We start from the raw sequence: 19,043 nt of genomic DNA, 5'->3' as shown, positions 1-19,043 counted from the left end.
TATCTGGCCTGGCTTACTCAGTGATGCTCTGTGATGTGAATGTCTAAGCAAAAATAAACGCCTTTCTCCTTAACTTGCTTATGGTCGTGATGCTGTGTCACAGAACAGAAACCCTAAGACAAATGGTCATGAGCAAGAAAATGTAGGAAACTGAGTCTCACAATATTCATCATTAAGACAGTATCTCTGGAATTTAGTTCCTAGGTTGTCCAGGTACTCTCCCGACTACATAATCACTTCCTTTGGAGTTCTTACACTACTTAATTCACCTCCTATCCACTGCCCCTACCTGTAGCGGGCATCTCTTTGCAAAAGGCAAGTAATGAGATATTAACTATGACAAGGAAAATATACTACCAGAAATTCACCTGCCATGAATTAGAGACTAAGATACACCTTATTAGTCTGGGTGTACGGTCTGGACCAAACAGGCTCTGTATCTACTGAGAAATCCGCTGTATGAGCACAGCAAACTGGCAAGCTGTCACAATTCAGTTTAAACTACAGTCTATATAGAAGAATCAAAACAACATGTTGGGTGTGCCTAGTAAAACAATGTCTTAAAAAAATACATGCAATACCTCACCTTTTGTAGATTTCCTAGAGGTAACATTTTGTATATAGTAAAGTAATTTCACTGCTGTTTCTGTGAATTCATTTGTTTAATTTTATGAAATCTGTTCCCAGAAGGAAGTAGGAATTTTTCTATTCACACATTTTGTGTGTGTATGTGTGTGTGTGTGTGTGTGTGTGTGTATGTGTGTATATAGAGAGAGAGGGGGGAGAGGGAGAGGGAGAGGGAGAGGAGACAGACATATGGCCATGGAGATGAGTAGGCCTTAGTTCCTCTGAAGCTGGAGTTATAGACGATCGTGAACCAAGAGTTTGAGAACCAAAAACTCTAGTCCTTGGCAAGAGCAACAGGCACTCCTAATTGCTGTGCCATCTCTCCAGTCAGTCCTCTAGTACATTTTGTAAGTTTCTCAATCTTTATCAGTAGTTTGTAAGTTACTTTTATAAATTCCTACAAGGATTCACCCATAACATTCATGTCAGCATGTGTTTGAATTTCAAAAGTCAGGTTGTTCTGTACACTATGCTAGTTTTATATAATTATTATAATTTATTGAATTTTACCTTTTCTATTTTCTCAAGTAGAAAAATGACAAAGAAAGTAACACTCAATATTAAACTGTTTCATGGAGGTGAGCATATAGTTTGTAAATATCGTAAGACATAAGATAGCAATCAACAGGCAGGCTGAAATATGTGAAACAATATCTACTAGATACAGGATGTCAAACAATATCTACAAGATACAGGATGCAAAACAATATCCACTGGATATAGGGTGCAAAACAATGTCCACTGGATACAAGATGGGGAATAATATTCGCTGGATACTGGATGGAAAACATTATCACTGGATACTGGGTGGGAAACACCATCACTGGATACTGCATTGACTTAAGCTGGTTGACTGTAATGTTCAAATGTGATGGGAAAGAATAAAAGAGCACAGTGAGTTGGAAGCGTAGCTTCTATGACTATTTTTATTTGTTTTTTAATATTTGGGAAAGGAATAAACATTATTTAAGCAAAGCCTTTTACCAGTCATCTGTGAAGAGATGCTTATGTCCTTATCAAGTCCAAATGCCACCATCCCAGGAAGCCCTTTCTCAACCTCCTAGGTCAGCTCCTTGCTGGTCCCATCCACATCCTATGTCCCCATACAATTATGTATTGGTATGTCAGGCACCACACTACCAGGATCTCCTAGGAACACTTCTGTGATCTCCCTGCTCTCCTCACCAGGTGAACAGTAGTTATGTTTCATGCAACAGAAAAGCTACAAGGCATGCTTTTGTTCTAACCTTGCCACTTTCTCCATAGAAACCAGGCACTTCTTCTTCCATATGGATCAGTCCTGTGCAGTCCCTGAGGAAAAAGTAGGTGGTAAAATCAGGAGGCCATGCCACATGAAGGCTCACAGAAACTGCCACATTAAGCAGGTTCCTGTATCCTCAGCATTTGGAAGGCTAAGGAATTAGAGACGCCTGGGCAACAAAGAGAGCCCTTGTGCCAGACATCCCAAGTTATGCTGCTTCTAATTAACAGGGAAAAGAAGCCCCAATATGGTGAGCGGATGACAGCAGAATTAAGCCTTAGCATGGGAGGCAACAGCTCTAAGCCCTACAAATGGTTTTTCCTGTTCAGGAGCTCCTAAGGGAATCAACCTTAAAGTCTGGAACATCCTGCAGAAACAGAGGTCCTTCTGTTTACAAGGAAGTGCTCAGGAATTCCCATCTCACAGATGACTTTTCTATTGATAGAGAAAAGAAAAATTCCACACCTTGGTCAGCTTTTCTGAGACTGCAAAGTTTCAAATCACAGTGAAGAAAAGACTTATCAGCTCTCAGCTCCTGAAGACTGTATGATCTGCTAAGCTGGAGAAAAACAAACAAAGGAGAAATGAATGAAATGAATGAATGAACAGCTGAAAGAAAGAATGCAGCTTTGTCACCCTGGACTTTAACAACAACAACAATAACAAAAAGGCTGAAACAGAAGCTATCAAGTATGTAGCAAGATCATTGAATACTCTTTGCTTAGTAACTTCCCGCTGTCACATCAAAGTGACAACAGGAGCTCAGGTGACAGCAGGACAGCCCTACAGAAGACATGCAGACTCTTCACTGTGGCTCAAACACAATATAAAGGAAGCAGTATTTCCCTCTGAAAGTCAATTTAATAAAACTATATTTAGTTTCAGCACTCAAGAGGCAGAGGCGGAGGCGGAGGCGGAGGCGGAGGCGGAGGCGGAGGCGGAGGCGGAGGCGGAGGCGGAGGCGGAGGCGGAGGCAGAGGCAGGTGGATCTCTGTGAGTTTGAGGCCAGCCTCATCTACAGAATGAGTTCCAGGACAGTCAGGGCTACACAGAGAAACCCTGTCAAAGAAAATAAAAGACAAACAAAACTGCCTTTAGTAATGGACACTGTTTTCTAACGTATTAGGTTTGCTCTGATTACTTCAATGCAATGCATCCTGCAAGCACTGCTTTCCCAGCGTCTTATCTGGTATTTGCTTCAGTCACTAAAAGTCAAAAAAGATAGATTAAAAATAATCAAATGTCACCATGCCCCTTATCAGTGTTTTATATGTCCATGATGAAATTTGTAATTTTTTCTCAACCGTAAATGGTCTTATAAAGACTAATGCATTCAGAAAATTTGAATTTAAAACAATGACAAATAATTCTTTCTAATGTTTGAAAAGTCAGTTTTAAAAAGACCTGCTTATATTTAAAAGCTTACTTAGGGGCTGAAGGTGAAATTCATGGGCAGACCATTTGCATACCCAAAACTAAAACCAAAAGAGAGATCACTCGAAGTTTCTCTCTTGTCAACTTACATGATTTGACTTGGTAAAATATTTTTGCTATAGTTAATCAACATCATATATTATAGCACTTCAGCAGATCTGCTGGAATCCTAATTTTCTTTAAACCCTACTGTAACCATTACTGCTGTGCCTCCTGACTCACCCAATAGCCTTCTCTCTTTGCAACCTCAAGAGTGGCACTCTCCACATGTTCTGCCTCACACTATGTGACTTGTTTTCTCTATTAACTGGCAAGCTTGTTCAAGAGAGGAGACCACAATCCTTTGTTACTAGAGCCACCAGGACATATGACACATATACATTATGTTCCAAGATATGGAAAATAGGGCCTTTATATTAGAATCTGGCATGCCTCCTGGGGTTCCCTCCCACACCCCAGTGCCAGGGGTCAGTCCCAGGGTCTGGGACATGCAGAGCAAGCATGGCCACCACTGAGAAACAATCCCTGGCCTAAGCACTTAAGGGTGCTCTTCCCCTCTCTTGACGCCTCAACCTATCTGGAAATACCTTTTTCATATTTAAGACTAAATTTACTAGAATGAGAAATTTTTAAAAAAGAAAAGAGATTTGGGCTTAGGGGCATAGCTCAATGAGAGCACATGGGTGAGGTTCTGGGTTCAACGCCGACATCACAGAAATAAAAATAAGATGGAAGAGACAGGAAGGGAATTTATGATTAGGAAGAGGAGAGGAAAAGAGTTTGCAGTTGGGAGGAGGGTCGTAGGAAAGGTAGAAGGAGCAAACAGAGGTCGCCGCCCTCGCCGCCCTCCCTCGCCGCCCTCCCTCGCTGCCCTCGCTGCTCCTTAGGCCTCCTTAGGCGAGGGAACCTCCATCAGTGACTAGGAGTCCTCAGAGTCTTATGTAGTAAAAATGGCTCTTAGCTATATCTTTCTTTGATCGCTGTAAATATAATCAACTCCTTAAGAACGTTGGTAATAATAGTCCATTCTGTTTACTAAATTAATCAGGTTAAAATGTAACTGTATGCATAGCATAAGGAAATAACATATTCAAAGAGGAAGTATTCATAAGAGCCAATCAGGATTAACTAGAATGTTAACAATTTCATGTTATTCAGAGTTAGTCAAAGTTCAAAAATAACTCAAGACAAATTAATAATATGAAATAATGTAAACACATTTAGTTTTATTTTTAAAAAGATGGTAGACTTGTTTTCTACCATGTCAAAGTAACAACTACAACAGAGAAAACTAATAACCCTGATTTGTACCATTCGGGATACAGCGTGTGTGTGTGTGTGTGTGTGTGTGTGTGTGTGTGTGTAGGGGGTTATAGCTGTCAGCTGTCTCTGCCACCTGCATGATTCTTCTACTGTGACCTGTAAAACACATGACTGGTGTATGGTACACTGACATTTAGAGTGCGCGATGGTCCTTCTCTTATTCTCTGCAATATCCAGACCATAATCATAGGAAGAAGGTACAATCACTGTCTTTAGTTTAGGATGCTTCAGGAACCTCACCAATAGCACTACCCGGTCAGATCAGAACTTAGAATGAAAGCTACGAGTGCTTCCAAGCTCTTGGACCCTCTCAGCAGGCATGTCCAACCTGCCACCCATCAGTCACAAGCACGGGCCAGGGGCCAGCCACCAGTGTGGCCTAACCAAAACCGCAAAATTACCCAAAACATTCTGAGATTTGGCTGTGTGAAATATTTGTAACTCGAGTGTCCTCGAGCGAGAGCCTTGTAAATGATGACATTACAGCTGGTCTGCCCGCTCCTACTGCTGGGGTCATAGTCTTCCTGTGCACATCCCAGATACCTTACACAGAGTGGCTAGGAGCATCCCCGCTACAAGTGTCTGTACCTGGTTGGTGGAATGTTCTGGAGCCTGAAAGTTGGTCCGACTAGATTTCTTGCAAAGCTGTCTTCCAGAAAAAGTTAATGTGACTAAAAATAAAAACATATAAATTCTATTAGAGAAATTGAAAAAAGAAAATATGCAATTTTCCAAAGTTAACAATCCATTATTTATTAAGGGAAATGTTTCTTAAATTGTATCATCTCTCTTATTAAAAAAGATAGCAGTAGAGGTACATAAATATAAAATATTAAAATGATAAAATGCAACTTCTGGATATATTTTTATAAGTTTTAAGACAGCGTTTTAACAGTGTGAACAATGAAACAAGTACAAAAATATGTATTAACAAAGTTGGGCTTTGGATTTTGAGACAGGGTCTCACTATGTAGCCTTGACTGACCTGGAATTGACCATGTAAATCAAACTCTAGATCCCCTGCTCTACCCCCTGAGTACAGAAGCCATCACATCCAGGCACACAGTACGCTCTAACTGTACTCATCAGCAAAAAAGGAGTCACATGAAATATAAAGCCAGACTTTTCACATGTCCGGGAAGATTTGTGTTTGTTTTTGAGACAGGTTCCTTTTGTACAGCCCAAGCGGGCCAACAACTACCTCCTTATACAGCCCAGGCTGCCTTCAAACCTGGAATCTTCCTGAATCAACCTCCCCAGTGCTATGTGTATAGGCCTATGCCTCTCACCCAGCAAGAGCTTTCTTAAATAAGACATGGATGCACAGACCACAAAGAGTAGTAGATTTGTGGAGAAATGTAAACTATGACAGGCACAACATGAGAGAAGATGGTGGCAGCATCCAGAACTGACTGCTGCCAAGGGGCTAAAGATGCTCACGTTCATCACAGGATTCATCAGAGACAACAAACACAATGAGCTCAACCTTGTCCCCTCGGCCCTTAGAAACTAACAAGGCACAGCACCTGGGGACAGTGGCATACTTGTATAGGGGTAAAAGGCACACAATTAGTTCAGTCAGTTTGCACTCTGAAGAACATCTCCACAGTGTTTGGATCACCACATCATTCATTTATTTATTTTTTATCTATCTATCTATCTATCTATCTATCTATCTATCTATCTATCTATATCTATCTATCTATCTATCTATTTATCTATCTATTTGATGTATATATGGACACTGTTATGGGATGAATTTCACACATTTACCCTCAAAACTCATGTGTTCAGTGTGGTCCCAAGTGGAGCAGTGTTTGGAGGTGGGCTTTGGGAGGCAACTGGTTCAAGGCCAGTCTGTAAGTAGGATGATGTTAATCAATACTAAAATCAGAGTACCACCATTTTGACTCTACCTTTACCAGGAATTTCATAGAATATTGATAATGATGACTTCTAAACCAAGACTTCCTCTGCCGTTTTAAAAATAAATTAATACGATAGAACAATACAGCATTCTAAATGCCTGTCAAGGAGACTCTGAGCTAGGGAAAAAAAATGTTTCATATCAGTTATGCTAGGATAACACAAATGTTTTCTATTTCTGCTCTATACTGGCTTCCAGGAGTCTCCCCTCTTCGTAAAGCAAGGCAGTGTTTCTGAAGGACCAGAATAGAGGTGGATATCCATATTGGACAACTTTTCAGAGTAACAGTGTCATACCAACAGTAAGTTGGTCCCAGTAGTGGGGACCACAGTGGGTGCCCTTACTACTCCACTGCATGGAATTTCACTGCTTCTGCATCCTCCTGCAGGCTATACAACATGGCACATATATATACTCCATAGCAGGCGGTATGACAGCTTATTTACATATTCCATAGCAGGCTATGACTTGGCTCATATATATACTCCATAACTGGCTCATATACATACTCCATAGTACACTCTGCAAACAGTTTCCTCTACATCTCATTTTGTTTAAAATAATAAAAATAACTTTATGGGATATCACTGTTTGTTCCTGGAGATACAAACCAAGATGAGAAAGGAAGGCCTTCTACCAGAGGAAGCTCCTGCCCCTGTGTCCTGCCCCTGTGTCCACTTTCCAAGGCTCATAGCTGGAAACCCAGGAGCCCGGGTTCCAATAATTCACTAGTAATTCTGCAAAGCCAAATGAGTATCAACTAGGGTCATCCTTTTTGCTATTTTTTTTTTATTGTAGCTGTTTTCTTAAACTTGTATAGTTTGATAGCCTGTTTCTAAATTATCCTTGTTTGAGACAGGCAACTCCTCATTTGAATATATTATATTTTTTACGTTTTTTTTCTACACTGTTAGTAACAACAAAGCTGAAGACTGGTAAACAAAAAGAATATAACATGACCCACATATTCCTTCCAACGCTTGGAGGGAACAGCATGAATACTTCACATCCCTACAAAGAACACTGTTAGTGAAGTAATTGTTACTAATGAGTTGTCTGCGGCACAGCGTGGCACATTACTTAGGAACAAGGGACACACAAAGGAGTTAGGATGATGATGGAGCACATGTTCATGTGCCTAAGTCACATGACTAATACTGTCTTACTGTCTGCATTTCCAGGGAGTGGAAACAAAGGTGTAAAAGAACATAACTGTAAAGACAGAAGAGCCATCTCTCAAGTGCTGCAGACAGCCTGAAGAGCTAAGGGCTGACCAGAAGCTTCTAAATGCTGATAGTTATCTATGAGAAGTAACCTCAGAAGAAAATAAAAAAGAGGAGGATTTCCTCAGAGAAATCTAAGATTTACTTTTAAATTCAATTCCATGAGATCAGCTCTAAAGCCACGCTTGAGGGACATAACGCATTTTCCTTGTGATATAGAACTCAATGCTACTGGCAAGTTCTCCCATCTGAGACGCTCCTTACTGAGTCAACGAAAGGCAGTGCAGGAGAACAGGGTTTACAGTATCAGTATGTAAGGAAGCTATAGACAAAGCGAATGCCCATGGGGGTCCCCAAACATGTTCACTGAGTAATCAAACAGTATCATTTCCTTTTATTAGTGTCATCCCTGAGTTACAGGTAATGTAAGTATATAAGGTGACAAAACACAGCCTCAGTTGGTCAACTGCATTGCTTATAATTCAGCTCCTCTTGAATGAGATGCTCGAAGTCACAAGTGATAATAGCAAGACACCTGACTGCTGCAAGATGTTTGGTCACACTGTGGGCCCTGAGGCTATTTACAGAAAAAAGAAAAAAAAAATCCCAGTTGTGGTGTGGCTCAGTCTTTAGCATGCACATTTAATCCCTCTGGCTGGAATGCAGACATACCCTTAGTACATACCTTTAGTCCCAAACAAAGAAGGTAAAGTTAGTTTCTAGAAAAGCACCCATCTTTGAAAATGACTTCTAACTGAGTGGCAGACAGAGAGAGTGAGTCAGCGACAGAATACACCCAACTCATGAAAGGAAAGAGAGGGGACCTAAGGAGGAACAGCACAGGGAGAGTGAGAGGAGGCAGCTCTACCAGGAGAGTTACAGTTTGCAGGGAGAACAAGCTGGAGATAGGCGAAGAGAGAACAAGACAGAATGAGAAGGGGCAGAAGACTAGAACATATTGCCAAGCATATGAGGCCAAGCAGAGCAATTCAGTCAGTGGCCCAGAGAGAAGTCAGATTGAAACAGTCAGCTTTGAGGGGCGTTTGAACCAGAACAACCTGAGTTGAATCAACCAGCCTGCAATCAGAAAAGAACTAGGAAGGGTGAGGTTATTCAACATTCAGCTTCAGAGCCTGAAAACATTCTAGGCCTAGATAAAATTATATGGAGCTAGAAGATTCCAGTGTTAGGCCTAGCTTACCAGACAGAGGCATAAGCCTCCAAGATGACAATTACATCTAGCAAATAAAAATAATGTCAATAGTCAGCTTCTAGGTGCACCAGGGTGGATAACCAAGTGGACAGAACTATGCAGGAGCAATGGGAAAGCCAGTGCACTGTCAAAGGAAGCGCCACCCAGTGTGTACAGAAAGGGGTGCACTGACTGTGGCACGTAACTGCTGTTGTAATTGTCTGTTTGGTTTCCAAATTTCGCAGTGAGGCTTAGGGTAAACCAGACTACAGCAATGCTGAGACAGACTGCAGATTACTGAACTCAACATTTGATTAAAAAAAAAAAAAAAAAAAAAGTCACCTTCAAGTGGGAAAATATATTTTATGTTGCTCCATAAATGACATGAGCTGACACAGAGAGCTATTTATAAGTCCATTTGAGATTTAATTTCTTATACATCCAATGCTTAAATAGGTATTAACAGATGAGGTAACTATTATCCTATTAAAGACTTGGCTCTACAACAAGATTCTTGAACACAGTGGATCCTCGACCTCCACTTGTTTCCTCTTGGGAATCCTTTTGTATACACTTGGCACAATATAGAAAACACTGAAGTTTAGCTATCATTCATCAGCACTTGTTAGCTCAAAAGTGTATTGGGGGTGGGGAGAACAATGCACATTAGCTCAGGTTAGATGAGCAGAGCTGAAGACATTAAAAACACACACTTGAGTGCCAGATTGATGTTTAATGATCTACTGTACTTTCAATCTCCTTCAGCTCATGTTTTCAGACTGAGGTCACCACCTGAAAGAGACGCATGCTCCTTCCAGATAAGGGAAGCGAGAAGGGTCACCTGCAGCATCCCATGACAGACATTATGAATCTTCCTTACAGATGGGCGGCTGATCTGCGTAAGGAGGCATTCCCACATGGGCTTACTTGTTTTCAGCCTTGGACGGAAACTTTAATGCCTCTCTGCCACAGTGATGATTCTTTTCCCCAGCATCCTTTCCTCAACAATTTTGATTTGTTATAATATCAGATAAACTTTGAAGACAGCAATATCTACTAGGCATTTTAATTTCACTTCAGATCTGTTAAAACTGGAATTAAATATGATAATCTGCAGTGGACAAAGGGAAATAAGAGAGTTCCCTGAAGCTATACTATAGGAGTAATGGTTTTTAGTGCCTGAGCACAGAGTGTCTGATCTACTTCATTTAATGAAAGACCTCAAGGGAAGCACACTTTACGTCCTATAATCCATGCCTTCTCTAAGTCCTCTACAGACCAGAGCCAATGGCTGCTTACATTTGTCTAGCTCATATAAAACCTGCTCTAGGAATCGCTGAAATCATGGCGTCACACTAGTCATCTCCATGACGTCATGTCAGGGGACATTAAGGTACAGTAAGCCAGAGGAGAGTGAGACTGTTGCAGGACTCCAACCTCAGCAAGTCTATACTCTGTCAATGTTCAAGTCACTTACAAAAACTGTAATGTGCACACAGCCAGGCACACCCCCTCCTGTGTACTTCCGGCCAGCCCTAGAAGTAACACCCAATGTAAATCCTGGGTGGGTGGTTGCTGTCCCTCCAGGCTTGGTGCCTGTGATCTCAATACTGGAGAAGCTGAAGCTGTGATTCTTCAATTCCAGGCCAACCTGGGCTACCCTAACACGTTGTTCAGGCCAGTTTGTGCCAGTGAAGTACATGTCTTAAAAGAAAAAAAAACTAATTTTAAAACGCTGATGTATTTTGTTAATAACCCCCCTCCCCCAAATTCTATATGTCCAGTCAAGGGTCTTTCTTAGTATTTCCAATTCAAGATTTGTTGAATCCACCACGGTTGCAGAATATAAGGATATGGAAAGTTGGCTATGTAGTTTTTCTGAGCACATCTGTAGAGGTTATTTGGCTAGTTTCTCCTATATGAAAGATTCTGACTTCTTCAATTTCTGCGGTGAATGGAAAAGTCCTTTTAGGAAGGACTACTTCAAGGCGCTGCCCTGAGGCCTACAGCACTGCCACTGTGACAGATGTGACTGCTCTTTATAAAGTGTATAGGTAAGAGTTGAAAGTATCGGGATTTCTCGGTTTAACTCATAACCACGTGACTAGAAAGCACAGAAGTTATGGCATTGTTAGTCTCCATAGTAGCCCTGGAAACTGACTTACCTGCATGCCATTGCCCAGTGAGGTGACAGATTTTTACTGGGAAGGTGCGAATACAGAGCGGACTCAATGACCGTTAAACAGTGACTATCACAAGAATGCACTAAAGAACCAAGTTCCACAGGGCTGTGTACTCGATCTCTTTTATTCGGCTTTAATAGACATTACGTCGCCAAAACCGTTCTGTCAGGATGGAAGATATTCTAAAAGAGAAACACGTTCGCCTCTCCCTTCAGGCTTTGGACTCCAAGGAATTGTGACTGAAGCTGAGACAGGATGGGTCAGTGACAGGCCGGACCACACCTGGACCAGGCTGACTCTGCACATACACCCCTTGCTCGCGATTTAAACCGAAACTTCAAGTTAGAGCCTCTAAGGGGTCCTGGGTCACAGAACCTCTCTTTGTTCCCTTTCCCAACGTGGCCACATTTATTAAATCTCTCTGATTGCCACAACAATCTCGTCCATTGGCCCAATGTGGCCAAGCTTAGTTCGGGCAGCCAGGGCAATCGCTGGGTGTGCAAAAAAACATCTCTGTGTCCCCTGCTACAGTCCGAGTTAAATCTTTACCTTGTAGAGAAAGGCAAAAAGTCGGCTGGAAACCTAGCTTCAACTCAGGCGGAAGTTCCATCGCCGCCGAGAAGGGACACCGGGAAAGTTTTTCACCTCTAAACCCCTCCACTTCCGGCCTCAGCAGCGCCCAAAGGACTGAAACCCCTTAGGACGGCCAGGCCTTCCCCGCCATCCCTCCACTTGGGGACCAAAGGCCTAAAGCGTGTGCCGCCATGGAGTCGGCGAGGCGGCTGCGGGCGGGAAAGAGCGGAAAGTCCTGGAGACGACACCGCTAGCCCGCGCCGTGTGCACGGAAGGGATGGAGACACCGGAAGCAGGGGTTCCCCCCAGCTGGAAGCGGGAACCCCACAGCCGTGGCCTCGGGGACGACGCGCAAAACGGACCCCCGAGGCTGGGCCTGCGCGCATGCGCACCGCTGCGCGGTCCCAGGGCCCGGGAAGGGACGTGAACCCGGAGCCACCGCAGCGACCTCGTCCACGGGCTCGCGCGTGCGCGCCGGGCCCCGGCCCGGGTGGGTTGGCGCTGCGCCCTGCCCCCGCAGAGGCTGCGCACCCGGCCGGGCGCAGGGGGAGCCCTTCGCCCCCGGGGGCCCCGAGCCTGCCGCCCACACGCAGGCTTACCTCCGCGTCGCGCGTCCTTTCCGCTCCCCGGCAGCGGGGACGGCTCGCCCGGGGCCAAGAACAGCCGACACTTGGCGCCTCCCCCAGAAGCGGCCCGGGCTCGGCGGGCAGAGCTCGAGTTCAGCCGTGCGGGGTGGAGGGGGCCGCGGGAGCGAGAAAAGAAACCAGGAGAGAGGAGGAGAGAGTTCAAGGGAGCGAGGGAAGGGGACGGGGACAAAGAGAAGGGAGGGGGCTGCGCGCTGCGCCCCTCCTCCCTCCTCGGCCGGGACCGGCGACCCTGGCCTCTCTGGGGACCCTGTGCCGGACCCCGCTTTCTAGCTCAGTGCCCCTATTTCAGGGAACCTGTGTCTCTCTGATTTTAGGTCTTCATTCAAAGGCGCTGGTTTTCCTGCTTGCTGCGAAATAAGAGGCTAATTGCATTCTGTACGCGCTAGTCCTGTCTTACCAACTCCATCCAGGAGGCCCACCTCCTGGATGTCTCTTGTTTGAGGGCTCAGAGAGCTGTCCGGTGTTAAAATGAAGGAAATCCTGTCACCTGGGACGATCTGGAATGAACCTGGAGGATGTTAAAGTAGACACACAGCACAAATACTTACGGATCTAATTTAAGGAGCGCTGAAAAAGTCAAGTCGTGCCAACAGAGAGTAGAGAGGTGGTTACTGGGACTAGGGAAAAGGGAGCCTGTGGGGCTAGTGATCAAATTTCAGTTAGGAGGAGCAAGCTCGGAAAGAAAGCTGCTGTGCTACATAGTGGCTACAGTTATGAGCAGTGTGCACTAGAAAATGCTAAGAGAAGAGATAATGTTATGGCTTTGAAACAGGGGCTCTGTATTAGCCCAAGTTAGCCTCAAACACCATAGCCTCCCTCCCCCCCTTGCTTGATTTTGCCCTCACATTATATACATGTATTAAAACATTGTGATATATATACATATATGTATATGATATATATCAGTTTAGGGGAAGACAATGGAGATTTGAGTAATTTGCCTCAGGCCATACAATTAGAGGTGACTCAAATCCATCTCTTCATTCCACAGGGCCTCTTTTACCTCTTGACCATGTGGTTTCTTTCCAAATGACTTTAAGAAGTGGGTCAGATAATAAAGGCCATCCTTGTAACTGCAAGCTGGGTCACAGGATCCACAAAGGGCTTTTGGGAAGAGGCAGGCATGATCCCTACTTTGTCTTGAGCAAGTTCACTGTTCGGAGGCTGCAAGTTCAGCTTAGGCTAAACAACAGTCTGTGAACTTAGTGTAACAATGGGCTGGGCTTAAAGAAGAAAGAAAATGAAGTTAGGACTAGATGTGGAAGACCAGAAAAAAGTGTGAGGTTGGTGTGTCACCTAATAGTTTATGGACCCAAAATCTTTGCCTTTAAAATAGCGCATCTCACTGTTCAGTATCTCACAAAACATGCTGATAAAACCTGACAAAGATGACATAATGTTTTAATCCTAAATAAATTACCATCAAATAGGATCCAACAATAAATACCATGATCAATGCAGGGATTATTTCAGTGGTTTAAATATGTTATAATGATAAGAAAGTTATTCTTATAAGTAAATCAAAGAAGTAGGCAAGTTTTGATTAACTATTTAAAGTGATAAAGAATTCAACAGTCCTTTTGATCAAAGAAACATTTAGTACGTGGCTACATTCACTCAATAATAAACCTCTTAAGAGTATGTCTAAGGAGTGAAGGGATACAGTTGCTGCACCCCCATAGTACCCTGATGGAGTATGATGACAATGTACCAATACGGTTGCTGCACCCCCATAGTACCCTGATGGAGTATGATGACGATGTACCAATACGGTTGCTGCACCCCCATAGTACCCTGATGGAGTATGATGATGATGTACCAATACGGTTGCTGCATCCCCATAGTACCCTGATGGAGTATGATGACGATGGACCAAGGGACCAAATGGCTAAAACTGATGTTGAACTCTTGGTACCAACCAATCCCTCAGATGCAGTTGTAGGCATGCACCACCATGGTTAACCCCTTTTCAGTTTCTGATGAGTTAAATTTGGAGGCGTTTGTGGATGTCTGTCCTAGAAGGCAGAGTTGTCACGGAGCTAGGGTAGCATACTGTCCATTCACAGGGTGCCTGTCTAGTGACAGACTCGGGGAGTGACCCTTTTCACGGCTCTGTATAAAGCTGGAGGGAAGAGAAAACATTCAGACCCCTCCCCCAAAGGGCAGATGACATTTTAGTTTCTTCAGCTCTTCCTTCCTTGTGCCTGAAACAGCAAGGTGCCTAACAAAATGCTCTTTGACTGTTGGTTGCACAAATTTCTGGTCAGTGCTGTGCTCCAAAGTAGGCTTTCCCTGTATTTTAAGAACAAGGACTGAGGTTGAGGGTGGAGTGCTAGGACAAGCAGAGCGGATTTCAACAGGCAGGTTGGGCTCTGAGTGTTGTAGATGTTTATAGCACAATGTTGTGGTCTCATTTGCACCAGCTTACCATCAGCCTGTATGAAGCCTGAAGCAGTGATCTCGTCCGCGTGCTTTGCTTACTGTGTCCATCTAGAGACTTCAGAGAAGGAGACCAGCAAGTCTGGGCTTCCCTCGGTCTCCGGGCAAACACCATCTCAACCATTCTCACTTTGGGCCTGACCTAACCATACTTTGAAACCATTAAGAAATGAACTGAAATTAAAATCAAAGGCATTTGCGGATGTCATTAGGGATGAACTGATGTCCAGTTACAAAGTCAACATATAATCAGTGAGGAGAACTAAAATTACCCAGGGGCAAGGCAAAGTGAAGACCCTTGTCTGTAGGAAGGAGTCTATTCTAAAACGAATCCACAAACCCAGTGGAATGCTAGCCAAAAGCCTAAATGTTACCTAAATGTCTTAAAAATATAACAAAGCTTAGCTTGTTAGAGGAAGTCATTTCCGGTAGACAGTCTGCCCTTTGCCTTAACGGTCTCACGGTCAGGACTTTCCTGGCATGGAAACAGGTCGAAGGATCATCACTGCAGGGTTGGTTATAACCGGAGAACATGGCATCTGTCCATTCACGCCGCCATCACCCACACCTCTCAGTGTCACATTTTTGGGAGTCAAGAAGGCCAGGGTGACACCATCAGAAGACCTGGTGTCTGCTAAAGGCTTGCTCTCTGCTTGGTAGACCATACTCGTCCCCTCACTGTGGAAAAGCTAACCCTGTCCTGATGTAACTAAAGGGTGAGGGAGCTCCCTGGAGTCTCATCCCTTCCCTATGATCTAAGCACATCTGGCAGGCCCACTCTGTAATTGGCTACCAGGTTCTAACACATGAAAAAGAAAAGACACCACCATTCGCATAATACACTCAAGAAATAACCTATATATTTATTCAATAAATATATAGAAAATTTGAGTAAATTAAAGCATAGCAGATCAAAAGCCACATTTTTTCTTATCAATTTTAGGAAAAAGTAAAAAAAAAAATCTGTTAAGATAGAATAATTAACTAGGAAAATAAAATTGACATTCATTTAACAGTCAGTACTGTGTGACCCACCTTGTCTTATAAGTAGTTTTTTCTCCCCACCATCATGTTATATTGAAACATCTTATTCATCTACCAATATTTCAGTGAATATCTCTAAAAGATAAAGAATCTTAAAAGTTCTAATCAAAATATTATCACACCCACAAAAACTAACATTGGTTCCTTGGCCATCCAACCCTCTGTCATGGTCCAAGTCCTCACTACTTAAAAAGTACCATGATTCACTAGCAGGTTGACTTGGGACTGGAAGGAACTCAGACATGGTGATTGGATTATAATCCTCACATCTCCCCTTTAATCTATAAATTCCATCTCCTGCCTCTTCTGTTCCATGCAACTTATTAATTGAGGAAAGCAAGTTCCTTGCCCTCTGTTTTCTCCAAAGTTTAATTTCCCTGAATACACCTCACATATTCACCATGTGGAGTCTTGACTGTTTAATGGTTGTTTGTTTGTTTGGTTGGTTGGTTGGTTTTGGCAAGCTCGTTTCTGAGGCTCTAAGGCTGCCACTCCTTCCACTGTGTCAATTAAGTAGGTAGGGTTGTTTCTCTCTGACATTGATGGTTGTTAATGCTCAGTGCCTACATCCATGCACTCAGTAGATGTTGGGAATGGTAATAGCGTATTGTCTCTTGTTAGCTCACTAGCTGGAATATGTTCATAAAGAGAGACACCCTTCCTCGATGACCCCCAGTCACACAGAAAAAGCAGAAGAAGCTTCTGGCTCTTTCTCTTGACTTGCCAGTCTTTGAAATAATGATTCTACCCACTGACAGTCTCAAGGCATCACTAGCCAGGTTCTTAGGTGTTTGATATAACTGTAAATTCAAATATTTCATCCCAAATCTCCTTCAGAGATCCCCGATGTCTACTTACATGGTAATTCAGCTGGTCATAGAGAAGAATTCGTAGCTTCTGAGTTGATCACACCAGGCCATTCTTGACAGTGTCTAAGGCAGACATGTGACTGGTGCAGGCCATAGACCAGGAAGTTCACAGGAGGCATCTGGAGACAGGCTCATCACCCAGTCACCAAGTGTCCTCTGTCACAAGAGGACTTGGAAGGATGGAACAGCCTGGTGACGCATGTGATACAAGTACTGAGACCTAGATTTCTTAACAGGTATAATACAGACCATTAGAACCACATGCATGCAGTCAAACACAAGTGCACGTTTACACTAAAACCTGCTTGGAAATACAGTCACTTCAACGTCGAGCAGTTCTCTCAATGACGAGATGTTGGTTAATTTCTACTTTTCCATAATTTTTCTATAAAGTTGAAATGCTCATGGTGTGATAATTTTTTTAAAAGGTATGATTCCAAGTAATTCCTATTTATTTTATGTTACTTACAATGTTTTCCCCAATACATAGCTTCATCATAAAAGTCCCTTTTTGCCAGGCATGGTGGTACATGCCTTTTAAGCCAGCAGTCATAGGTCAGAAAGCAGTGGGTTTCTATGAGTTCAAGGCCAGTTTGGTCTACAGAGTAAGACCTAGATCAGAAATAAATAAAGACTTTGTAAAAATGAGTCCTTGTTTTCTGGCATACATGATTTTCTTGTAGCATGATCATCAGGCAGAAAACGTTTTAATTCCAGAGTCTAGCCAAAGAGCCGACTCCAGGATCAGAGAGAGACTCATCTCAAGTAATAGTAAGTAGAAAGTAATAGAGAAAGATGCCCAGTGTTTACCTCTGCCTTCATACATGCATCCGTGGGCAACCACATCCGAATAACACACTTACACATTCCCATGCATACTCTGTCCCCCATACACAGAGGCAAGGCTTCCAGAATAAAACCTCTCTTTCTATAGAATGACTCTGTGTGACAGATCTGGCCAGTCCATCACACAGTGACAAAGACACCGAGCCGGCATTGCATGTCCCACATCCTAACAGCCTTAGAGCAGCGTCTGTGGAAAATGTAGGCGGTTACTTTGCTCTCCTGGATTTGGTACTGAAGCTGTAAATACCAGAAGGACATGAAATGAGTGTGTAAAGACAGTTCCCAGAGGGTCTGGAGAGTGGCAGAGGAGAGGGGGTGGGTGTAGGGAAGCAAACCAAGACACAGTTGGAGGAGTCCAGTTGAACCCAGATAATAGCTTTGGGACAGAAAAGACAGAGCGCTGATCAAGCAGGCACTTACTCATGTAGTTAGTCTCCAGCCTCTGCCTCTTGTCCTCTCAGAGCCTGACTAGATTCTTCAGAGAGCTGTGAAATCTCAGCAGGGGCAGGAAAACTGAGAACAAGCTTTTCTCTGTCCAGTGCCAGGTCAGAGCTCTCCGGAGCAATACTTCACTCTGGGCAGCCAGTATGGATGTGGCAAAACTCCCAGACAGGTCATCTGCTGGTCCGTGCTTTAGTTAGATAAATCCACCCATTCACCTGATGAATGACCCTGGGAATTACATCCCTACTTACAAATGGAGATGTGGCCTTGACCTCAGTAGAAATACAGCAGCCCAGCGATCCCTGTGCCTTAAGACAACCTTGTCATTCATTCCTTTCCTACCCTCAAGGTCCCCTCAGGAATTTACCATAGAGCATTCTTGTGGCTTCCGGAAAGTTGGAACAGACTGCCTTCAAGTTTTACCAGGGGTAAAACACAGGTCTTTCAGGGGCTTCTCTCTAACAGCAAAAACAAAAACAAAACAAAAAAACAAAAACAAAACCCTGAACATGACCAAAGCAGCCAAGCCAATGAAGCCTGAGGCAACGTGAGTCTAGAGAGGACTGCAGCAAACCCAAAACCTGAGGGGGCGGCTGGAACTGGAGACCCTCTGAGCCAGACACCAGAGCATCTCAGAATTGCTTTTGGTCAAAACTAGGAGTTGGTGCTTCAGACCCAAGTCACTAAAGAAGCCATGGGACTAATGGCCCATCACATTTGCAGGGCCGAGTATCCTGTTTCCAAAGCTCCGAGTACACTCCGGACTGATGATCTCAGGCACATCTCAATGGGAGGAGGAACGGAAGGGATATTTTAATTATTTTTATACTTTGAAATATTTATCCATGTGGAGACCTAGATATAAACTCGTTTGTAAAGTGCTTGCCTCACATACACAAGGCCCCAAGTTTGATCTCCAGCACCGTGCACACTGGCTGTGGTTATTCACAGCTATAATCCAAGTGCTCAAAGGTGGATGTTGGAGGGTCAGAAAATCAGAGTCATCGTAGG

General features: G+C 43.6%; 1 protein-coding gene across 8 annotated transcripts in view; it reads right to left on the bottom strand.

Annotated features, from left to right (window-relative positions):
* The window catches only part of Rcbtb2 (RCC1 and BTB domain containing protein 2), a 38,313-nt gene extending 25,290 nt beyond the window's left edge, over positions 1–13,023 (bottom strand). The window contains exons 1-4 of one of the 8 annotated variants that reach the window (XM_021204124.1): positions 12,939–13,023; positions 5,234–5,316; positions 2,354–2,447; positions 1,875–1,938 (exon numbers count right to left, since the gene is read on the bottom strand). In XM_021204124.1, coding sequence (XP_021059783.1) covers positions 1,875–1,916 — 42 coding nt within the window. In that variant the 5' untranslated portion in view covers positions 1,917–1,938; positions 2,354–2,447; positions 5,234–5,316; positions 12,939–13,023. Of the gene's footprint in view, positions 1–1,874; positions 1,939–2,353; positions 2,448–5,233; positions 5,317–11,152; positions 11,676–11,719; positions 12,122–12,342; positions 12,749–12,787; positions 12,849–12,938 lie in introns of those variants that run through there. The other 7 variants (XM_021204119.1, XM_029541517.1, XM_021204120.1 and 4 more) reach the window with 7 other exon arrangements.
* Positions 13,024–19,043: the final 6,020 nt, after the last annotated feature.

This window comes from Mus pahari, chromosome 8 (genome assembly GCF_900095145.1).
Source record: "Mus pahari chromosome 8, PAHARI_EIJ_v1.1, whole genome shotgun sequence".
In the NCBI taxonomy this organism is placed as follows: Eukaryota; Metazoa; Chordata; class Mammalia; order Rodentia; family Muridae; genus Mus; species Mus pahari.
This window is presented reverse-complemented; position numbering and strand designations above follow the sequence as displayed.